General features: G+C 40.5%; 1 protein-coding gene across 3 annotated transcripts in view; it reads left to right on the top strand.

Moving 5' to 3' along the window:
* The window catches only part of LOC133638567 (amyloid-beta A4 precursor protein-binding family A member 2-like), a 172,725-nt gene that overhangs the window by 107,219 nt on the left and 41,344 nt on the right, over positions 1-24,162 (top strand). For all 3 annotated transcript variants that reach the window (XM_062031328.1, XM_062031335.1, XM_062031344.1), the window contains 4 exons: positions 9,970-11,009; positions 17,076-17,156; positions 19,281-19,320; positions 21,037-21,182. In XM_062031328.1, coding sequence (XP_061887312.1) covers positions 9,970-11,009; positions 17,076-17,156; positions 19,281-19,320; positions 21,037-21,182 — 1,307 coding nt within the window. The remainder of the gene's footprint in view (positions 1-9,969; positions 11,010-17,075; positions 17,157-19,280; positions 19,321-21,036; positions 21,183-24,162) is intronic.

Below are 24,162 nucleotides of genomic sequence, written 5' to 3'. Positions count from 1 at the left end.
CCTAAAGCAAGGGACAGGATTGTTTATAGAAGGTTGTATAATAGATTTGATAATTATTATTTTTCGGGGGATGTTAAAAATGTTCACTGGATTGTTGTGTACAGTAGTGATGATCCAGAGGTCTCGCTCAATACTTTTATGAATATTTTTTATGGAAATTGTTGATAGATACGCACCTATGAAAAGCTTCACTGCTAAAACTAAAAGAGCTTTATGGATTGCTTTACCTCTAAATAATTTAATGAGACAGAGAGATGATGCCAAATTGGCTGCAGTAAAATCAGGCTTATTGGAAGACAAATTAAAATGCTGTAAGATAAGAAATCAAGTAACCAAATTAAATACAAGGATGAATAAACTCTATTATCAGCAGAGAATAAATAGTGTTAAACACAATAGTAAAAAACTTGGGAATACATTGAATGAAATCATGGGAAGAAAGAAAAATGCATGTGCCTCATTTGTGGAATCCGACTGTATTTTTCTTACAAAGCCCCAGGACATTGCTTACTATTTCAACATTTGTTTTTTTTATCAATAAGGTGAACCATTTAAAACATAATCTATGTGGCACAGATTACAATCATTGTGACCTGGTAAACATATTAAATATTAATGTGCCTGTACAGACAAACTTGATAGTAAGGTGTTAAACATCGCTGCTGATTACATTTCTTCTTCATTATGTCATATATTTAATAGATGTCTGCTGCGTGAGGTATTTCCTACATTGAGGAAAGAGGGAAAAATCATTCCACTTCTTAAAGACAATAAGTTACCTGTCTGTGGTCCAAATAGTCGACCTATAAGTATTCTTCCCATACTCCGCAAAGTTATAGATAGCATTATTCATGTCCAGGTCCAGGATTATTTTAGTCATAATAGTCTGACTAGCAAATACAGAAAGGGTCACTCAACTGCTACAGCTCTTATTAAAATGACTGATGATTGGTTGGCAAGGCAAGGCAAGGCAACTTTATTTGTATAGCGCTTTTCATACACAAGGCAGACTCAAAGTGCTTCACAGACAACAAAGTGAAATGAAAGAAAATAAAAGCAAAATTAAAATGCAGACAATAAAAATAAAAACAGTGCAGACGTTAAAAGTTAAAAGATTAAAAGATTTAGCTGAAAGCTAAGGTGAACATAAAAGTCTTCAGTCTAGTTTTAAAAGTAGTGAGAGTTGGGGAGAGTCTGACATCTTCAGGAAGTTTATTCCAGCTATGTGTTGCATAGTGACTGAATGATGCTCTCCCTTGATTTGAGTTTACTCTTGGAACCGCTAACAGATTGGTCTCAGAAGATCTTAGTGATCTAGAGGGCGTATATAGTGGGAGCATATCAGTGATATACTTGGGCCCTAGACCATGTAGTGATTTATATGTGAGCAGGAGGATTTTGAAATCTATTCTCTGATGTACAGGGAGCCAATGTAAGGATTTAAGAATTGGTGTAATGTGCTCACATTTTTTGGTCTTTGTTAGAACTCTAGCAGCAGCGTTCTGAACAAGCTGTAGCTGCCTGACAGTTTTTTTGGGAAGACCTGCAAGGAGACCATTACAATAGTCTAGCCTACTGGTAATAAAGGCATGTACAAGTTTTTCTAAGTCTTGAGCTGACATGAGCCCTCTAAGTCTTTTTACATTTTTGAGGTGATAGTAGGCCGATTTTGTTACTGATTTGATGTGACTGTCGAAATGTAAATCAGAATCTAAAATAACCCCAAGATTTCTGGCTTTATTTGAGGTTTTCAGGGACAGTGATTGAAGGTGTTGGATGACTTTAAACCTTTCTTTTTTAGCACCAAAAACAATTATCTCAGTTTTATCTTCATTTAGTTGTAGGAAATTTTGGCACATCCAGTGTTTGACTTGCTCAATGCACTGGCACAGAAGATCTATGGGGCGATAGTCATTTGGTGATAGCGCTACATAGATTTGGGTGTCATCGGCATAGCAATGATGGTCAATGTTATTATTTTGCATGATTTGTCCTAGTGGGAGCATATAGATGTTAAATAAAGTCGGCCCCAAGATTGAACCTTGGGGGACTCCACACGTTACGTTGGTTGGTTCTGATACAAAGTCACCAATGGAAACAAAATAGTTCCTATCTTGTAGATATGACTTGAACCAGCTTAAAACTGTGCCTGAGATCCCCACCCAGTTTTCCAACCTGTCCAAAAGTATTGAGTGGTCGACAGTGTCAAATGCAGCACTGAGGTCCAAAAGCATTAATACTGAAGTTTTGCCAGAGTCTGTGTTTAGACGGATGTCATTTATAACTTTAAGAAGGGCCGTCTCTGTGCTATGAAGAGGTCGAAATCCTGACTGGAAGTTGTTGTGGCAGCCAGTAGAAGCCAAGAAGTGATTTAGTTGTTGGAGGACAACTTTCTCAATTATTTTACTTATGAATGGTAGATTTGAAATTGGTCTGTAGTTGTTGATAACAGAGGCATCTAGGCTCTGCTTTTTTAGAAGAGGTTTAATGACTGCAGTTTTGAAAGCCTTCGGGAAATTGCCCGATTTAATAGAATTATTAACTATTTGCAAGATGTCTGTTGATAGGCAGTCAAAAACATTCTTAAAGAAGTTGGTAGGTAAAACATCAAGGCAGCAGGTGGATGACTTTAGAGCTGTCACCGTTTCCACTAGAGTTTTAGAGTCTATGGCATTAAAGCTTGCCATCATTGCTGTGTTACTTTTGCCTAAATGGGGTGGTGATCCAACTTTTTTACTTGAGATATTGATGGTGCGTCTGATGCCTTCAATTTTATCAGTATAAAAGAATGCAAAGTCATTGCATTTCTGCGTGGAATGGAGTTCGGCTGGTATTTGTGTTGGGGGTTTAGTCAGTCTGTCAACGATTGTGAATAGGGTTTTGGCCTTATTTGTGTTGCTGTTTATGATATTGGAGAAGAATGTTTCTCTAGCACTTTTTAAGACTAAATTGTAGGCCTGGAGGCTCTCTTTATAGATGTCATGGTGAATATGAAGTTTTGTATTCCGCCAGATTCGTTCAGCCTTCCTGCACTCTCTTCTCTGGGCTGTTACAGCAGCAGATTTTCTCCAGGGTGCCTTTTGCTTGCCAGAAATCGTTTTAACTGTAACAGGTGCAATGATATCTATGATATTCACAATTTTGGAATTAAAGTTGCTTACAAGATCATCAGCATGACATGGGTTTAGAGGTGGTAGTGAGGAGATGGCGTTTTTAAAGAGGACATTAGCATGTTCATTTATGTACCGCTTTTTGACATTCTTTGATTCTGTTTGTGTGTCCGGAATTACAGAAATATTAAAGAAAACACAGAAATGATCAGACAATGAAGGATCAATCACAAGAACATCAGAAACATTGAGACCTTTTGTGATAATCAGGTCCAGGGTGTGTCCCTTATAATGTGTAGCCTCTTTCACATGTTGAGACAGTTCAAATGTGTCTAAAATAGTAAAAAGTTATTTTGCGCCCTTGTCATTTAAATCGTCAATATGAAAATTAAAATCACCAGTTATAACCAGGCAGTCAAAGTCAGTGGAGATGCTAGACAATAGTTCAGTAAAATCATCAAAAAAATTTGCAGAATATTTAGGTGGCCTGTAGATAATTAACAAGAGAATTTTGGGAGAGCATTTCAACACAGCACATAGGTATTCAAATGATGTAAACTCACCGAGTGACATCTGTTTCCCCTGAAACATGTTTTTAAATATAGCAGCAACCCCTCCACCTCTTTTCCCCGATCTACATATATCAATGAAGTTATAGTTGGGGGGTGCTGTCTCGATCAGAATGCTTGCACTATTATTTTGTTCCAGCCATGTTTCAGTTAAAAACATAAAGTCAAGTTTAGAAGTGCTAATAAAATCATTGACTAAAAATGATTTGCTATTCAGAGACCGGACATTGAGCAGACCCATCCTGATGGTGTTATTGACAGGCTTCGATGTTGGCTTTGATTTGGAGATAATAGGAATGAGATTGTTTAGGTTAGCAGGGTGGCTAAGTTTCCCAATGTTTACTCTCTTGGTAGTCACAACAGGGATGTAGAAGGTGCCATGATTTGATGTAGGCAACCTTGGGCCCAGCTGATAATGTGGTCTACTGCTGAACCCTTTTCTGTATCAGAAATATTCAGGACTGCTGTCAGGGCGAGGCGGGGTTTGCCGTAAGGGGGAGGGGGAGTGAGCAGCGTCAGAGCTGGGACGAACTACTGAAGGTGGACGTTGAGGGCGTGTAAGGGGTTGGCGTGAGAAAGGTGAAGTATGGCTGGGGGGTTGTGGAGCACGCCTTCGTGGAGGGGGTGGTGGAGGTGAGCGATGATCTAGGGGGGTAAAAATCTGAGTAGGGTGGGGCGTGAGTGGGGGTAGCTCCCGGAACTCCAAGGGGGAGAAGGGGGGAGAAAGGTCTACTTGAGGGAGGGAGAAAGATGGAGACGTGGATGGCTTGGGGGATGTGGGGGAGGGATCTTCACATGCATTCAGAATGGAGGGAGGGGCGGTAGAGGAGGATAGACACCTCTCCTCTTTGCTCTGGTGTATCTCATGGTCGACGTTCTCCTTTTGCAGTGGCGGTCCTCCTTCGACGTTCCTGATAGGCTGTGTTGTGTCTTCCTTCCTCGGTGGCTCCTCTTGTCTCTTGTCCTTGGCAGTGATGATAGATGCAAGATGCAGGAAGTGAAACATGTTGTTCATGAATAGCTTTACTCCCATCTTATTCAGGCAAAGTCCGTCTGCCTTAAAAAGATGCCTGCGGTCCCAGAAAAAGCTAAAATTGTCAATAAAATGCATTGAACGAGCAAGAAGTGCACTTGATAGCCACTCATTCAGCGAGTAAAGTCTACTGAATCTCTCAGCTCCTCTCCTGATTGGGGGTAGAGGACCACTGATAAAAACGTCAGCATTCACAGCGCTGACTGTTTCAAAGAGTTTATTGAAGTGCTCTTTCAGCTCTCTTGATTGTTGTTTTACAATGTCATTAAAACCAATGTGCAGGATGATATTTTTCACATTTGGGTGTGCAGCGACAATTTCCAGGATTCTTTTTTCCATGTCAGATACCATATCCTTCGGAAAGCAGAGTACTTTGGTGTTATTATTGCTTTTCATATCTTTTACAGAAAAGTCCCCCACAATCAGATTTTCAGGAGCTCTCGTTAGCTTTCTCTGTGGTGTAAAGTTAGCAGGTCTTACCCTTCTGCGTGGTGATGGTGGGTTATTCAGGCAATCAGAGGGGGATCCATTGTCCATCAACAGTGGGGCAAACCTGTTCTTTAGTTGGACACTTGCTTGCTGGGGAGGTTTATTGGTAGTTCTCCTCTTCTCAGCTGTCCGCTGCTGTGTCCTACGTGGCAGTGGAGTTGATGACGCAGTATGCCTGGCTGAAGATGGTAGCGCAGGCCAGCCGGTCAGATCAGAGATATCGGGGCGCTGGGTCCTGCCAGATATCCATTCTCCCTTGTCGCAGGGAGGTGGTCTTCTCTTTGGCTTTGCACCAAGTGTGTTCCAGGGAGGATTTTCACTGGTAGATTTATTACCCTCTACAGGGACCTCCCGTTTCTTCGTAGCTTCATTGTTGCTAGTTAGCTGGGTTGTAGCATGGTGCTGTCCAGTGTTTTCAGTCGACAGGAGTGCTAGAGTGGTGTTGTAGCCACATTGTCCATTCACTTCTAAATTCACTTCCAACCGATTCATTTTTATTTCCAACAGTGAAATCTTCTTTAGCAGTTTGTGGTAATCTTCCGTAGAGAAAGGAGGCATCTTATGCTGATTACCTTTAGCACTGTAGCACAGGCTCGGGCTCAGGCTTATCTTGAATGGTAGGCCTCCTCGCGTAGTGTTGAGGACGTCGTAAAAATATTGAAAAATGCCTCTGTTATCTAAAAGAAAATATAGTCCCACTGGTTTGGTAAGTATCCAAGAGCTGTTGCTCTTTGTGTAAGAAAATAGCAGCAGATAGTAGCAAAAAATGCAAGCAGAAGCGAGAGCAAGCGAGAGCAAGCAGAAAAGCGTCCATCCAGCGCAGAGGACGGACCAAGCTATTGGTTGGGGACAATTAACACCTCAAAAATTGCCGGAGCAGTCATGTTAGATTTCAGCGCCACATTTGACGTAATTGATCATGATATTGTACTTGATAAGCTTAAATGTTAGGCATTCAGCCAACCAGCGACTATCGTACTCTGATGAGGAGCTATCTTTCTTCTAAAAAATAAATGATCTTTTATGACGGTAGTTTATCTCACCATAGTATGTTGGCGTGTGCGATTTCTCAAGGAGGTTGTTTGGGTTAGTTTTCAATTTTTACTAATGACTTACTTGCTGTGAATAGTGCCGTTATAACAATGTATGCAGATTATTTGACTGTACACTATACTGCAAGTCCATGCCATACTGCGGGTTGAAAATGTTTTACGATTGGATAAAAACAAACAAAAGAGTCTCAAATATATGCAAAACTAAGATATTTGTTTTTGGGTCACAACATAAATTGGTTTCTACACCTAAACTTAAAGGGGAACTGCACTCTTTTTGGAATTTTGCCTATTGTTCCCAATCATTATGAAAGACATGACGATAGATGGATTTTTTTAATGCATATTCCACAAATAAATTCAGATATATACCCATTCAAGAAGTGCCAACAATACTCCATTTACATTTCGTGACTTGAATATTAAGCAAGTTTTCAGTGTTGGCCCTGCGATGAGGTGGCGACTTGTCCAGGCTGTACCCCGCCTTCCGCCCGATTCAGTGAGATAGGCTCCAGCAGCCCCCGCGACCCCGAAAGGGACAAGTGGTAGAAAATGGATTGATGGATAGTGATATTTTTATTATAAGTGCTATCACAGACAAACTATTTATAGCAGCGACGTGATCACTTCTGTGTGTGCCTATGTTTACATCATCGAATGGTCTGCTGCTTCCTCGCTTCCTTGCTCCCTGTAAGTTTATTGTACCCTATTTTTCGGAGTATAAGTAGCTCCGGAGTAGAAGTCGCACCGGCCGAAAATGCATAATAAAGAAGGAAAAAAAACATACATAAGTCACATTTTTTGGGGAAATTTATTTGATAAAACCCAACACCAAGAATAGACATTTGAAAGGCAATTTAAAATAAATAAAGAATAGTGAACAACAGGCTGAATAAGTGTACGTTATATGACGCATAAATAACCAACTGAGAACGTGCCTGGTATGTTAACGTAACATATTATGGTAAGAGTCATTCAAATAACTATAACATATAGAACATGCTATACGTTTACCAAACAATCTGTCACTCCTAATCGCTAAATCCGATGAAATCGTATATGTCTAGTCTCTTACGTGAATGAGCTAAATAATATTAATTGACATTTTACGGTAATGTGTTAATAATTTCACACATAAGTCGCTCCTGAGTATAAGTCGCACCCCCGGCCAAACTATGAAAAAAACTGCGACTTATAGTCCGAAAAATACGGTAGATCATAAATCATGCCTCTCACCTGAAAAGTAGATGGCTAAGAATATAATCTGACAAGTTGGAACACTTTTGACAGCCATTTAGGACCTGGAACTGGCAAGAATGACAAAAAAAGCGCAACCTATAGAGGCATTGATTTTTCGTCTAATAAAAGTTTAACCAGCCTTTAGAAAAATAATATTAAGGTATTTACTGGAATGGAAAGGACCATAGCTGAGGCAATAACATTAAACTAAATTACAATTTGTTATTTCATGTGTTATTTTGTACTAGTGTTAATTTTTAATGTTTAACGTTGCAATTGAATCCTTTTTTTAAACATAATTTATACATATACTGATAGGGATGAAATTGTATTGTAAACTAATTTCCACTCCTTTTGACTGGAAAAATGCAGCTACTTGACGCTCCATGGAGCTGACATCTTGTTGCCACCGTTCGAGCGTGCGGTCGTGGTTTGACATTGATCCCGGTCACAATAACGTTTTGGCTTCAGAATACTGTTCCAGTTCAGTTACCCTGTCGGTTAGTTCTCACACTCTTTTTCGTCGTTTTGGAGGCGTAGAAGCTTCACCTCCTCCACCTGTTGGATGGTTTGTTGTTGTTTTACCCCTGACACTTCTGCTGTCAGAAACTCTAGTGCGTTTGTTATGTCCTCGCTCTCCTCGGCTATAAGTGCCTTCTTTAGCCCCGTGTTGGTTCTGGTGACGTTTCCGTTGGTTCTGGGTTTGTTCAGTGTCGTCAGTCCAGATGGTGGGTGTTGTCTTCTACCGTTCGAGGTCGTCGTCGATCCGGGGTAGATGTCGGCTGCTTACGAGGATGTTGTCTGGTGTCGATGGTGCCTCGCCGTGTCGCTCTTCTGCTCGCTCGCGGGGAGTGGTGTTGATGATCTGCTAGGTTGTGCTAGGGGGTCTTTTAGATGTTAGCTAGCTGTATAGCTTTGCACAAGTAAACGCCAAAGGACTTATTGTATTTGAGCGCTTATATCTCAGATTTTAGATACAAGCAGACATAATCCTATACTCGTTTTTTGCTGATATCGATATCCAATATCAATATCTGACAACCCGACATGTGACAGCAGTCTTGGAATTGTGTTCTCATTTGGCTGCCAGTGTTTGCAGTTCTGCAACCCTGCAGCGGTGTCATAGTGTAGAATGTGTTTTGTCAATGGGAATGTGTTTAAAGGAATGGAATAGAACTTTATTTTCATTGCACTTATCAAACGAAATACATTTTTTAGTACAAACCCATTCAACATCATACAGGGTAGACAGAACAGGAATACAAGGGTGGCGCCCCGTAAAGGTGGGACAAAGGTAAAACATTCGGTGAGGAGGAGGAGGAGGGGAAGGAAAAAGCAAGTTCCAAACTAAACTCCTGTGTGGGCAGAGAGGGCTCAGTTTGAGACCAAGAAAAACGGGACCTATAATGATACAAATCTACATTTGATATGTATATACTTTGGTGTAAATTTTGCTCTACAGCCACATTTATTATTTTGAGTCTCTCAGCATTCCCAGATTGTGAATGGAACCACGCCCCACCCTCTCCAAATGTATCATAATGTATCTGTTGGAAATGTGCACTGTTTAAAAATATATTTTGAAACCGTCTCCGCTATTTTTTTCCCAGACACTGGTGGCCATGGTCTGATGACCTCCTGGTGCAGATGGCTCCTGTGATAGTGTTTACTCACATGTCTCCTCTGTACTCAGCCATGCAATCATGTGACCCTATAGTTGCATATGTGTGTATGGTGTATGTGTGTGTGTTTGTGTTTCGTATCTGTGTCGTGCGTACGCTATGTGATAATGGGGGATATGGGTCACCGGGGTATTGTTTTTAAATTTGTAAAGAACTTTGCGTTGAATTTCTTTTATGTATGAAAAGCACTATATAAATAAAGTTTGATTGATTGATTAAAAATAAACTTCTTAAATATTATATGAGATTCACCTGCTCACAACATTAGATTGATTGATTGATTGATTGAGACTTTTATTAGTAGATTGCACAGTACAGTACATATTCCGTACAAATGACCACTAAATGGTAACACCCGAATAAGTTTTTCAACTTGTTTAAGTCGGGGTCTGCACACTCGCTGATCCTTTCAGAGATGCATAAAAAAGCAGCATTTATTTTACTGCACGTTACATGTCGATGTTATTGGGTGCATGCCAAGATTAGATGAAAATATTACTTGATCTTTTTTGTGTTTTTGAAACAGAGGGGGAGTAGCTCCTCTTTGGCATTGTTTAACAGGTGTATCAACATTGGAACAATATTTATAAGTCAGAAAAGATAGAATTCATCATAGTACCCCTTTAAGATATAGCAAAAAATAGTGTGTTCAGGTCACTAAGGTTTTAGTTTAGAGAATAGGGTAACCTCCGCCAAGGACGTTATTCTGTAATCTCATCGTTATTATTGATTCCACTTTCTATTTGGTACAACAGATAACAAAACATCCCTGTTTGTGTTTATTACCACTCCCAGGACTTGCAGAGGAGGATGAAGGTGTTACTTACTACATCCGGTACTGCCCCGAGGATGACAGCTACATGGAAGGCATGGACTGCAGTAGCCAAGGAGATTGTAACCACGGTCATAGCCAAGAAGAACATGTGGGTGGTGTGCAGCAGAATGAAGGCCACGCCGAGAGCCAGGAAGCTGTCGAAGGATGGGCTGAGAATGGTGAGGCAGAGGGACATGTGAGAGAAGAGGAGTGGGTGAAAGATAAGGAAGAAAGTGCAGCCAGGGAAGAATGGAGGGGAGAAGAGGAAGGGGAGAGAGAGGAGTGGAGGGAAGGAGATGAGGATGGTGTAGAGGAGTGGACAGAGGAGGATCCAGGCCAGCAAGAGCAGTGGGCTAGTAGTGATAGGCACAGAGTTGAGGAGTGGGCTGAAGGCGAGGGCGAGGTACGCTGTGAGGTCGTGGAGCAAGACCCTGATGAACACATATACAATGGCCGACCAGAGCCAATATTGGACTATAACCATCACAGTCACCACCATCACCAACCTACCATGCAAGATGTCACCCAGCAGGGTGACGAAGAGGACGCAGAGAGTGAGGAGTACTGCCCAAACGAAGAGGCGTACGAGGAAGACGATGACGACAAGACTCATGGAAGGGCCTACACTGGAGACTATTACGCGCCAGAGGACAACGGCAACTCAGTATGTGCGTCTCCATTCCGAGGACGTAAGGTGTTGGTGGTAGAGGGGGAAACAGGTGAAGAGGCGGAGGAGGACATTGACCAAATCGTCGCTGAGATCAAGATGAGTATGAGCATGGGAAGTCTAAGCAGCTGTACTGACCAAAGCCCGGAGGAGCTGGCACAGGACCCGCCCACAGGTGAATACACTAATGCCAAGCCTGACGCAGCCCCTTACCCGCCAGCTCACCACCGCCATGACAGCAGACCCAAGTCTCTCAACCTACCTTCCGTGCATCATAACAACCCAGGCCTCCAGAGGGGCCTCAAGATCCAACCACATTCCCATGAAGATCGACAGAGATGGCAACAGGAGCAGGTGAGCTTCCAGCCCTTTTACCTCCTCATAAAAGTTACTTTGCTGTGGTTTTGTCAGGGTTATGCAATGAAACATGCAAGAAAAGATATAGATTGGACTTTTTACCAGGTCAATTCAACAACATTACTGCATGTAGAGACATCATAGCAGAGGGGTATGTATATGGGGATATTGTATCGGGGCCCCAAGCACAAGGGGATCCCTGGGCTTTTGGAAAGTTTACCTGACATATGAAACATGACAAATTGGGGGGTGTACTATCCACTTTATCCGCGCAATGGCAGTAGAGTGTTGAATACCTTAATATGGGTTTTGTGGCTATTCCAACTTTGACCACAGTGTCAGTTGCTATGTGGAGAGGCACTTTCCATCATTTTTAGCAGACTTCATTGTGAAATGATGAACCTCCAGCCTTCCTCTCATGTGAGATAGACCCACGGATGGGGCCAAATGAATCCCTTCCATCATAAATGTTAAGATAAAATAAATATTGCTGTGAACGTTTGATAATAAGGTTGCTTGAATCAAATTACGAATGTCTAAGACCTACGCCTGGATAGCAGCAAACCTAACTTGGGGCGGCGTGGCCCGGTTGCCGTGCCAGCAACTTAAAGGTTCCAGGTCTGATTCCCACTTCCGCCATCCTAGTGACTGTCATTGTGTCCTTGAGCAAAATACTTTACCCACCTGCTCCCAATGCCACCCTCACTGGTTTAAATGTAGCTTAAAAAAAGATCTAGATAATTAATTTCAGTGTTTTGAGTCTCTAGCAAAAAGCCCTATATACTGTAAATATAATTCACTTAACTTTGAAAACTTCACTCAACACAGATGTCATAATGTTATCTAAGCTCACCTTTAAGCATTCACACCGAGCAGCAGCTTTTTGGAACAAGAAAGGTAGATAGAAGAATGGTAAAAATATAACACATCTTTGCGTGGCAACATACAAGAAAGATATGCATATGCTTCAATTTTGCATCTAATTGCACATAACTGTGGTGCGTTCAAGGAACAGAGTCATGTGATGTGAAAGCCCTCTCTGGTCTGCAGGGCCCGACCCGCTACCCGAAGGAATCACATGTTCCAAAGCCCCTTCCCCGCACCTGTAAGGCACAAAGTCAGAAACAGAGGCATCACTAGGTTTTAAAAACACAGGGAGGCTTTACCCATATAGGAGATGCACTAATAATGCTATATTTATAATAATGTATTATTATAAATTATGTGGGGCGGTATAGCTCGGTTGGTAGAGTGGCCGGCCAGCAACTTGAGGGTTCCAGGTTCGATCCCTGCTTCCGCCATCCTAGTCACTGCCGTTGTGTCCTTGGGCAAGACACTTTACCCACCTGCTCCCAGTGCCACCCACACTGGTTTAAATGTAACTTAGATATTGGGTTTTCACTATGTAAAGCGCTTTGAGTCACTAGAGAAAAGTGCTATATAAATATAATTCACTTCACTTATGATTTGTATTATCCACTGATCATAAGTAATCCTAAACTGTACGGGAATCAGCTAATGTTTATTTTACACTCTGAAGTAAAGGGAAACTCTAAATTAATGACAGGTTATATGATTATTTTTTAAATTCAGATTCTGGCCTCTTTATATTGAATTAGTTGGCACTTTTTTGTAAAAAAACAACAACTAAATATGTTCTAGATATGCTAATCCTTTCTTTAAAAAACTCAACAACTTAAAGGGTTTTAGACAGCTGGTTTGAACCATCTTTGTTGGGTTTAGGTTGGGGTGCGGCACCCTTCAGGAGTCTTGTGTATGGGGGCCCAGAAATTGGTGCTACGCCCCTGACTGCAGGATGATTATTGAAATAAATCACCTTCTTGCCCACGACAGCAGGGAAACTGATATTCTAGGACAAGGGCTGGTAGTTATACTGACATATCTTCCTGAGAATCAGTCAGGGACATTGTTTCCTTTTGTCCGAGTTACAAATAAATGAATAAAAACAGCCCTGGTACACAAAATACTGGTCTTTGGGACGACAATCTTGATTACTTAAAAAGGATTACTTCAAGTACACATTGAAAACAAGTACTAATGGAGAATCCCGTGTAATTTCCAAGCTTTTACAACCATCTGGAAAAAAATAATTGGTATGAGTTTACCTTGGCATACTACATGCTATTAATACATTGCATAGTAATACTTCTAAGTGGTTAAATTGTCTGACCCACTTCTGGGATACAAATGAGCTCCACAAAGCTTGGCAATGCCAGCATGCATGAATACACACAGTACAGCAGGTGTGTATTAGTATGCATTGCTGACTTTATCCGTATGAGAGACACGTCTGTGTGGTATTGTGAGTATGAATATTATCAGTGCATTTATATCCATCTGTGTGTGTACGAGTCAATACACAAGGACAGGGACAGCTCAAGGTAACAAGAGCGCAGGAAAAGGATTACAGCAATTTTCCAGAGAAAGATGAGAAACATTTCCTCAGTAACTCATCCCTCGCTCCTTGTCACAAATGTCTTCCATTCAACTATGAGACAAACATCTCTACCAGAGAGCCATCAAAAAGATGGATTATGCATATATTTACCGCATTTTTCCTTCCAGCATATTTTCATTATGTTGCCCTTGTTGGTACATTGTGTTCTTCATTCTGCAGGTCTCGCACAATACAAGTACTGTTCAATAATATAACAGGAATACGGGGAAGTAGTGTATTTAGATTACTCTATATTCTGTTTCACTGAGTCTACTAAAGCAATCTACTCTACTTTTTTCTGGCTCTCATCGAAGGCGGATGCTTTCCTTCTCTCTCCTATATCTGTCCTACTTTTGCTTCTTTTGTCTTGTCTTAACTTTCTGGGAGCCTCTTTTTGACCTGCTCTCTAAAATGTAAGCAATGGAAGTGATGAACTTTCCTCTCAACAAAATTATCTTTCTATAAATTACGCTTTTCGAGGAGAAACTTGGGTTTGGGGGAACCTGCCTGTCCTGATGGAACATTGTTGCTTGACACACGGTGGACTCTTGGAAGCAGCGAAGTGCTGCATGCCTTGTGATTCTTTCAGTCGAGGACATTGAAGACATCTAACTATTTGGAATCATGATAACAGGACATCTGCTAATTGAACTAAGTGTTGCCCTGGTGTATCGATATATTGAAAGATGCCAGCAGCCATTCAAGGTACCCTAAATCTGTCACAAATGATTGAAGTTTGGCCAGAGCTCTGGGCCCTCAGACGTTTGTGATTTTGGACTAAATCGCAAACTGGATAACTTCTTAGAGAAGCTGTCTGCTCTGCGCAGTAAGATGAATTTGAGGACCAGAACTATACAATTAGAGGGAAATAATTACATTTGTTGTAGCTCTCTCAAGCACAAACATTCTAATCTGGATTGTTTTCCCTGACTGAAGCCACCTGACAAGGTCATTGCTTCAGGATTCTCCATATTGACCATGCAGCAAAGATGCTACAAATTAATTCCCTGTCTTTCAAGGTCACACACCTGTTGTTTGTTGACTTTTGTTGGACTGACGAACACCGAGGTCTAGAAACAAAGTGACTCTTCAGGCTTACACACACACGCAAAATACATCCATGGAAAATACACGTACCCCACATCCAACGCCTTTGTCCGTGGTTGGATGGATAGCAGAGCAGCACTCCTGGTAGCCACATTTTCAGGCCGGATGCTCGCCCCCTTTACCCTTGTTGCAAGTCTCAAGTTTGGTGTCGTAATATGTATATTGCCTTTGCTTAAGGTTTTTTCCTGGTTTCAAACCGAGCCCCAAACAGGAGTTTAAGTTTGGGACTTGCTTTTTTTCTCCTCCTCACCCCTTGTTTTTACCTTTTTCCCACCCTTGTTGCTATGCATCAAAGTTCCTGTTTGTCTACCCTCTATAATGTTTGTCTGATCTTGAACGGATTTTTACGGACAATGTAATTTTGTTGTACTTTATAAGTGCAATGACAATGAAGTCATTCCATTCAACTCCACATATAACAAACTTTCATGATAGAAAGCCAGAGAATGACTCCAAAATAACCCCCAAAGTAAACATTTATAAATAGAGGCATGTTCTTCTGTGGATGTGATTGCTCCTCCACACCCGATACAGACAGCATGGGAGAAAAGTCTAAATGCAACCATGAAGGGACAAAAACATGGCCCTCAGGTAGAAGTTACTTATAGTCAGTAATCTGTCCCAAAAATTCCGACAAACACCGAACAGTACGAAACGCGGAGTGATTTTTCCCCTAAGAAATCATGTAAACCAATGAATCTATTCCAGACATCAAAATATTTTAACACAAAACATATTTTATTGTGGACAATCACACTTTCAAATGGAGATAATGTGCAATACATATAAATGATGAATAAAATGGTTGAATTAACTTTTAAGGCATAATCTTTACTTAAGACGCTTGTTGGCGAAGATGCCAATGAGCGAAGACGGAGTAGAGGGGAGAGCCACGAAGATGCCACCTTTATACTTTGCTACTAATTCTCTCTTGAATTCAATAGTATTTCTAATTTCCTTTATTAAAGTGCTGGTACTTACAACTTTATTTGACCCCGTGTTAGGGTATTTTTTAGTTGTACTCATTAAAAAAAAAAGTACAGACTGAGTCACCAACTCGATTACCCGAATGGTACGTAAGTAAACCAGGTCAAAACAATCAAACAATCAGAAATCACAAAAATACTTAATTTTAACAACCATATTGCTACAATGATAACAATTTCAAAAAGTAAAAGCCACTTTACTTTGTCGTCTGCGAATGATCAGCTGACTGGAGCGGGAGAAGGCAGACACGAGGGAGACAAGAGAGGGTGCCGTGTGTGTGCGGAAAGAGACAATGAGGAAGCGATCCTTTATTGGAATTATGCATATGTGTGCGAACCACACGAAGGCATCAAGGTTCCACTGAATTCGGTACCCATCCCTTCTTTCAACCTACTAAAAACAGGTCTACCACCCATTTGCATTAAGAAACTCTTACAGACATCCAGTATTGTACTTAGTTACACAACATATCGTCTTGTCAAAGGTGGAAAATCCATCCATTTGGGGTGGCGGGGTGGTGCTGGAGCCTATCCCAGCTGCACTCGGGCGGAAGTCGGGGTACACCCTGGACAAGTCGCCACCTCATCACAGGGCCAACACAGATAGACAGACAAATATTAGGCAAATTGACTTGACAGACAGCGCCCTCTGCTGGAGTCATAGTTGCGGCGTTCTTTTCCTCCTGCAGATAGTGCCATCAAACCTCTTATTTGTCTAATCATAAAACTAACTTTCTAAAGAATCAATGTACAACATAGAAAAAAGATTTTAAAAAATATCTGTCAGCACAAATGATTTGGCAGCGAGGATCTACTGTAATCCATCCATCCATTTTCTACCGCTTGTCCCTTTCGGGATCGCGGGGGGTTGCTGGAGCCTATCTCAGCTGCATTCGGGCAGAAGGCGGGGTATGCCCTGGACAAGTCGCCACCTCATCACAGGGCCAACACAGATAGACAGACAACATTCACACTCACATTCACACACTAGGGCCAATTTAGTGTTGCCAATCAACTAATCCCCGGGGAGAACATGCAAACTCCAGACAGCAAGATCCCAAGCGCAGGATCGAACCCTTCGTATTTAGAGGCAGACGCACTAACCCCTGTCCCACCGTGCTGCCGGATCTACTGTAATACCAGGCAAAAGTGTATCATATCACTTCTGAAAGTTTGATCACTGCTGGGTTGTAATGCACACATTTTAAGTATGTTAAACTTAAAGTACCACACTAGGTGTGGTGAAATAACCCTCTGCATTTGACCCATCCCCTTGTTCCACCCCCTGGGAGGTGAGGAGAGCAGTGAGCAGCAGCGGTGGCCGCGCTCGGGAATCATTTTGTTGATTTAACCCCAATTCCAACCCTTGATGCCGAGTGCCAAGCAGGGAGGTAAAGGGTCCCATTTTTATAGTCTTTGGTATGACTCGGCCGGGGTTTGAACTCACTACCTACCGATCTCATCCCCAAAAGCTCACAGGATGTTTTTCTTGTTGTCTCTGTTACCTGACAGGTGAGCAACAGTGCAGAGCAGCCAAGAAAACAGCAGCGCTCCGATCTGAATATTCCACTGGAGAACAACAACGTACCAGACGTAAGCACATCACTACTGTACAAATATTGCTGTTAAGATGTACCAAGGAATGTTTGCGTGTGAGACAATATCCTTTTCTTGCAGCCCGATGGCTGCCTTGTGTTAGGTTTTTGTGAAAGTCCTATTTCAGTGAGGCGTGTGATGGTTGTTCTGTGAACACGCACCACCCAGCTGCTTCTGTCCCTGATTGATGTAAATATTTTAAAGTGAGGTGGCAGAAAAAATTAGTTATTCTCTATCAATATACAGTGATGCCTCTGTTTTCTTATTAATCCTTATACAGTGGGTCCGTTGACAACAGAATTGTATGAAAACCGAAACAAGATTTCCCATTAGAATAATGTAAGACCAATCATTTCACATACATAAAAGTTAACCCAATACACTTTTCATACACAATAGTTGTAGTTTCACGCGCAAAAAGCATTGCAAAATACATATAAATGCCAAATGAAATGTATAAATGAACATTTCACATCACTTTTACCTTTACAGTTTCAACTGCGCTAATAGTATAGATAACAAGGGAAGCAGCTGTGTGTGCATCTACATATATGTGTGTGCACAGCAGGGGTGCTAGTTAACTACATTATCTCTTGCTCTTTAAACTGAGCATGTTTTAAAGCAGCTGCGTTTGACCTTTATCCGGAGTTTTGAAGCCAAAATGCCTCCATATTACGCATCACACAACCTCTCTATTAACCAGTGGAATTGTTGCCATTTTTCTCTCCACAATGTTATTGCTTGTATGCGCTTTGTGTGTGCATTTTAACACACTCAACATCATCAAAAAAAAATGTACCCAAATGTTTAAAGGCAGTATAGTATCGTTTTTAATTCATTAGTACAGCTGTACTTGATTATTATCGGCATACCGTACAACCCTAGAATGAATGTGACAGCACGCACGAGTCATAATGACGTTTGTCAGCTGGATAAAAAAGTAGAGCCGTAAAGTATAGCTGTATCATTAGTCCAGAATAGGGTTGTACGGTATACCAGTATTAGTATAGTGCCGCGATACTAATGAATCATATTCGGTACTATACCGCCTCTGAAAAGTGGTGGTATAGTACATTACATTGTGACGCCCCACCGTAGCTCACCAGCGTCACAATGTAAACAAACGCCATTGGTGGATCTACACCTAACATCCACTGTAATGATACCAAGTACAGTAGCGTATCTGGTCAATACTACTATGATTATGTCGATATTTTTTGGCATCACAACATCTTCTTTCGGTTTTTTTAAATGTATATTATGTTTATAAACTCAAGAAATATGTCCCTGGACACATGGGGACTTTGAATATGACCAATGTATGATCCTGTAACTACATGGTATTGGATTGATAGCCAAATTTGTGGCATCATCCAAAACTAATGTAAAGTATCAAACAACAGATGAATACGTGATTATTACATTTTAACAGAAGTGTAGATAGAACATGTTAAAGAGAAAGTAAGCAGATATTAACAATAAATGAACAACTAGATTAATAATTCATTTTCTACCACTTGTCCTTAATAATTTTGACAAAATAATTGAATGGAAAATGACACAATACGTCACTGCATACGTCAGCAGACTAAGTTAGGAGCCTTTGTTTGCTTACTTACTAATACAAGACAAGTTGTCTTGTATGTTCACTATTTTATATAAGGACAAACTTGCAATAAGAAACATATGTTTAATGTACCGTAAGATTTTTTGTTAAAATGAAGCCAATAATGCACTTTTTTGTGGTCCCCTTTATTTAGAAAAGTATCGAAAAGTATCGAAATCATTTTGGTACTGGTAAAGGTACCAAAATATTGGTATCAGGACAACAATAGTCCAGAATTTTGACGGTATTGGACCCATTTAGGAACCGGTACTAAAAAAAAAAAAATGGTACTCGGTATCCATCCCTAGGTACCACTGTATTATTGTTCACAGAAATGTGAATATGAGGGCACGGATAATTCTCTGCATTCTCTTTACACCAGTTAATCTTAGGACGGACAACCACTCAATTTGTAGAATGGTTTAATTTTTACTGACATAAGTGAATATCTACAGTTTGCGTATGTCTAACAGTCTTGTACAAATTAAATACTAATGTTGTGTTTTGTTCTCTAGACTACCAAAAAGGTGGCATCCTTCCCCAGCTTTGTTGATGGTAAGTTCTTCTGCTTGTACACCTATTGAGTATTGGTCATGGTACCGTGCTTGGGCCCACATAGCAAACTTGTATGCATTTTTAGTACTTGGCACGTATTTTGACCCTTGTGTGCTACAGCATGCTGCTTTCCTGGTACAAATATAAAATGGAAATAGCAAAAATCGTACCGATTTATAAGACTGTAGACAAACACCAGTTTACAAACTACAGACCTGTTTCTTTACTTTCACAATTTTCTAAAATCATTGAAAAACTGTTTAACAACAGATTAGACAAATTCATGAATAAAAACGAAACACTCACAGATAACCAATACGGATACAGAGCCAACATCTCAACATCCAAATCGCTGCCGTTGTGTCCTTGGGCAGGACACTTCACCTTTGCCCCCGGTGCTGCTCACACTGGTGAATGAATGATAAGTGGTGGTCGGCAGCCTCGCTTCCGTTAGTCTACCCCAGGGCAGCTGTGGCTACAATTGTAGCTTACCACCACCAGGTGTGAATGAATGATGGGTTCCCACTACTCTGTGAGCGCTTTGAGTATCTAATAATAGAAAAGCGCGATATAAAATCTAATCCATTATTATTATTATTATTATTATTATTATCAATGGCATTAATCGAAATAACAAGGAAATTGGATAACATTGCTACGGTATGAAAAGGGGTAGGATTAAATAAGCTCTGCTTCTTCCTACTCCTTTTCGGACGTGCTGTAATGAAACAACTGGAAATGTGTGATGCATTACATTGTGAAGTGAAGTGAATTATATTTATATAGCGCTTTTTCTCTAGTGACTCAAAGCGCTTTACATAGTGAAACCCAATATCTAAGTTACATTTAAACCAGTGTGGCTGGCACTGGGAGCAGGTGGGTAAAGTGTCTTGCCCAAGGACACAACGACAGTGACTAGGTTGGCGGAAGCGGGGATCAAACCTGGAACCCTCAAATTGCTGGCATGACCACGCTACCAACCGAACTATACCACCCCCAGATTGTATCGTATGCATATTCGAAATAAACTGAAACTGAACTGAACAGTTTAATGTATTTTGACAGTTTGTATTATGGGTTTAGTCTCTACAACCTGGATTAATAACATTAGTGGCTCGCTCCTCCCCCTGCAAACCCTCTCGCGTGGTAAAGTGCACCTCCAAAACAAATCTAACCTCAGGCTGTGGTGATTACCTGGCGTATGGACTATTATTTCCTGTATGCATACGACTTGTTCAGAGGGTGCAGCCCACCTCTGCTAACACCTTCTCTGAAGAATCTGGGTCAACATAACAGTAACAGCAGTTTGCCATCGATGGTACAGGCAATCAGGCCAAAGAGAGAGAAGGGGCTTTTAATTGGCCTTTGGTGAGTACAGACTAGGAAAATTGCATGGAGGAGCACTAAGGCGGGTTTCCAGTCTATCCCACCACCGTCCTGGTTGAGCTACTTTTGAGTAATTATCGTGCCTTGGGGTAGATGTCAGGCCAAACAATGAGATTGAGAAGTGAGGGTTCCAATTTACATATCACAGACATAATAATCTCAGGTCCTCACACATCACGCCTCCATCAGCTCGCAGCCAGTCATTGTTCACACAGTCTGTTATCTATCTCCATGGTGCTTGGCTGTGTTTCATCACACACCCACACCAGACCCTGTCAGTCCCTCTCAGTCGGCTTCCTTGCTCATCAGCATCCTCTCTCCCTGGCCTAGTCCCAGGACCCTGCGAGCCAGAAGACCTGATTGATGGAATCATATTTGCCGCTAACTACCTGGGCTCGACTCAGCTGCTGTCCGAGAGGAACCCTTCCAAGAACATACGCATGATGCAGGCCCAGGAGGCAGTCAGCAGGGTTAAGGTACGCACAGATTCACTTGGAAAACAACATAGAAAATAACACTCATTGCAATTTTGCTCAATATTCATATTAGCTCTGTAATTTTTTTGTTGTTCACAGTGACAGTACATACAGTAGTGCAGTGTTTCCTACCGATTGACAATGTATTTGTGGTGGTAGGTGTGTGACTGGGGTGGTGTCAATATGATGTCATCATATGATTTGCATAATTGGCTATTATTTTTTTAAGGCCAAAACATTTTTTATACATACAGTATATTCAAAAACAAAACTTTGGTATTATTTATTAGTATCAACGAGGGTTGTACGGTATACCGGTACTAGTATAATATCGTGGTACAATGATTCAAAAACGGTACTACACTATGTTTTAAAAGTACTGGAGCATGTTCGGCAGCGCACAATCACGGAGTACTTACAAGCAGACACGGTGTGTAGAGAGAAAAGGGAGAACAGACACATTTTGGGCTAAAAACTGACAATAAAGGTGAAGCTATAACATTAAAACGTCCACATGAGGAGGTGCTTTAAAACAGTGGTCCCAAACCACCGTTTGATACCGGGCCGCACAAGAAGTAAAAAAAAAAAAAGTATTTTATTTTTCTATTAAATCAACATAAAAAACACACTATGTACATTATATATCAATATAGATCAATACAGTCTGCAGGGATACAGTCCGTAAGCACACATGTTTGTATTTCTTTATAAAAATAAAAAAAATTATAATAATCCCCCCCCCCCCCCCCCCCCCCGGTCCGTGGGACAAATTTTCAAGCGTTGACCGGTCCGCAGCTACAAAAAGGTTGGGGACCACTGCTTTAAAACATGGCTAGCTAGCTAGCGGCTAATGTCCATCCGCAGTCGGCAGTGTTTTAGCTTCTTCTAAATCACTAATCCTCGCCTCAGTGGCGACAAATAAAGTACGTTTCTTACGAGTATCATCCCTGCAGGACGAGGAATAGCTGAACATGCTTCACTACTCACCGTAGGAGGATACAACAGCTAACCGCTAACAGCAAGCTAGCACCCCTGAATTTAAACAAATGCCATGGGTGGATCTACACCTAACATCCACTGTAATGATACCAAGTACAATAGCGTATCTCGTTGATACTACTATGATTACATCTATATTTTTTATCAAAACAAAATCTATTAATTTTTTTTGTGTAATTTTATGTTTATAAACTCAGGAAATATGTCCCTGGACACATGAGGACTTTGAATATGACCAATGTATGGTCTTCTTGGTATCAGATCGATACCTAAATTTGTAGTATCACACAAAACTAATATAAAGTATCAAACAACAGAAGAATAACTGATTATTACATTTCAACAGAAGTGTAGATAGAACATGTTAAAATAAAAAGTAAGCAGAAATTAACAGTAAATAAACAAGTGGATTAATAATGTTGACAAAATAATAGAATGGAAAATGACACAATACGTCACTGCATACGTCAGCAGACTAAATTAGGAGCCTTTGTTTGCTTACTTACCAATAAAAGACAAGTTGTCTCGTATGGTCACTATTTTATTTAAGGACAAAATTGTTCTTTGATTGCAATAAGAAACAGATGTTTGATGTACCCTTAGATTTTTTTGTTAAAATAAAGCCAATAATGCCATTTTTTGTGGTCCCCTTTATTTAGAAAAGTACAGAAAAATATCAAAATACATTTTGGTACCGGCACCAGTACCAAAATATTGGTATCAAGACAACCCTAGTATCAACATAACTTTGCTGTATTACATTATATCGTTTTGCACTATTTTTCAATTGTTTTGCTTATTTTATTACTACAATGTAACACAAGCTGCACTTTGTACACTCCTGGTTATATGACATATTTTACGCTGCCTTCCTTAAATGTTGGAATTTACTTTGGAAGATAGGTAAGCAGTCTTTTAAATTAGCTTGAGTTTGTTAATTGATAGTCTCCACAATGAAGTTATTAAGTTATAAGCACACAAAGGAAAGTACATCAATGTACATAAGAAGTGCACATACATGTAGGAATCATGTTAAATCAACAATGTAGTTTGGTTTAAAAATTAAACAAGCAATGCAACCATACAGGTTGGCTCTTATGCCGCTAGCTTAATGCTAACATACAATGGACAAGCCTATTGACAGGCTAATGAAAATTATCATTGCGATCGTTTTTTAAACTTGTACAAATATTTAACAAATGTGATATTAACGGAATAAAATGTATATAAAACAGCAAATGCATTCCTACTTACTGACATGTAGTCACCAAACTCTGTGGAAACTAATAGTAATTTCTGAAAGTGTACTACAAGGCCAGTGTGCTGCTCTCACACACATGACATACATAATTTGTGTAGGTGCCATATTGGTTACGTAAATGCATTACAGTTTTGTTAACCGTGTACAGGTGTTTCGTGTGTATCGTGTGAGGCAATTTTTTGGTAAATGAAGGGTACATCAAGTGGAATATTTTCTGCAGGAGTGCTTGCCACTGCTAAAGGAACACAGATTGTTGTGTATTTTTGTGGAATTGTTGTAAAGCACTGCAACTCACAACTTAATTGGAACACGCCTCAGCCACAGACTCCTCTTACAAAGAGCAAATTAGATAGTTTTTGTTTATTGTAGAAGCAATTTGTGTTTTGGAAAGTGGGTTTGTGCAGAGACAGAAATCATTGCTGTTATGGTCTTCCTTGTCTACTGGCTTCATGGAGGTTTTTTTTATAAGTCCAAGGCGGGACTGCTACTGCAGAGATGGGAATGCTATTGACAACTCTGTAGTGCAAATAAATGAAGAATGAACGTTTATATACACTGTTCAACATCACATAAAATGTTCTTGAATGTAATCATCTTGGGTGAAAATTGTCATTGTTTTACATTTTAATGCATTGTCCTTTACAATGGACAGCAGAATCAGGCGATAACTCTTTTATGCATCTTCTTTAATATCATATACTTATAATAAACCATAAATTA

Source organism: Entelurus aequoreus, linkage group LG02 (genome assembly GCF_033978785.1).
Source record: "Entelurus aequoreus isolate RoL-2023_Sb linkage group LG02, RoL_Eaeq_v1.1, whole genome shotgun sequence".
NCBI lineage: Eukaryota > Metazoa > Chordata > Actinopteri > Syngnathiformes > Syngnathidae > Entelurus > Entelurus aequoreus.
This window is presented reverse-complemented; position numbering and strand designations above follow the sequence as displayed.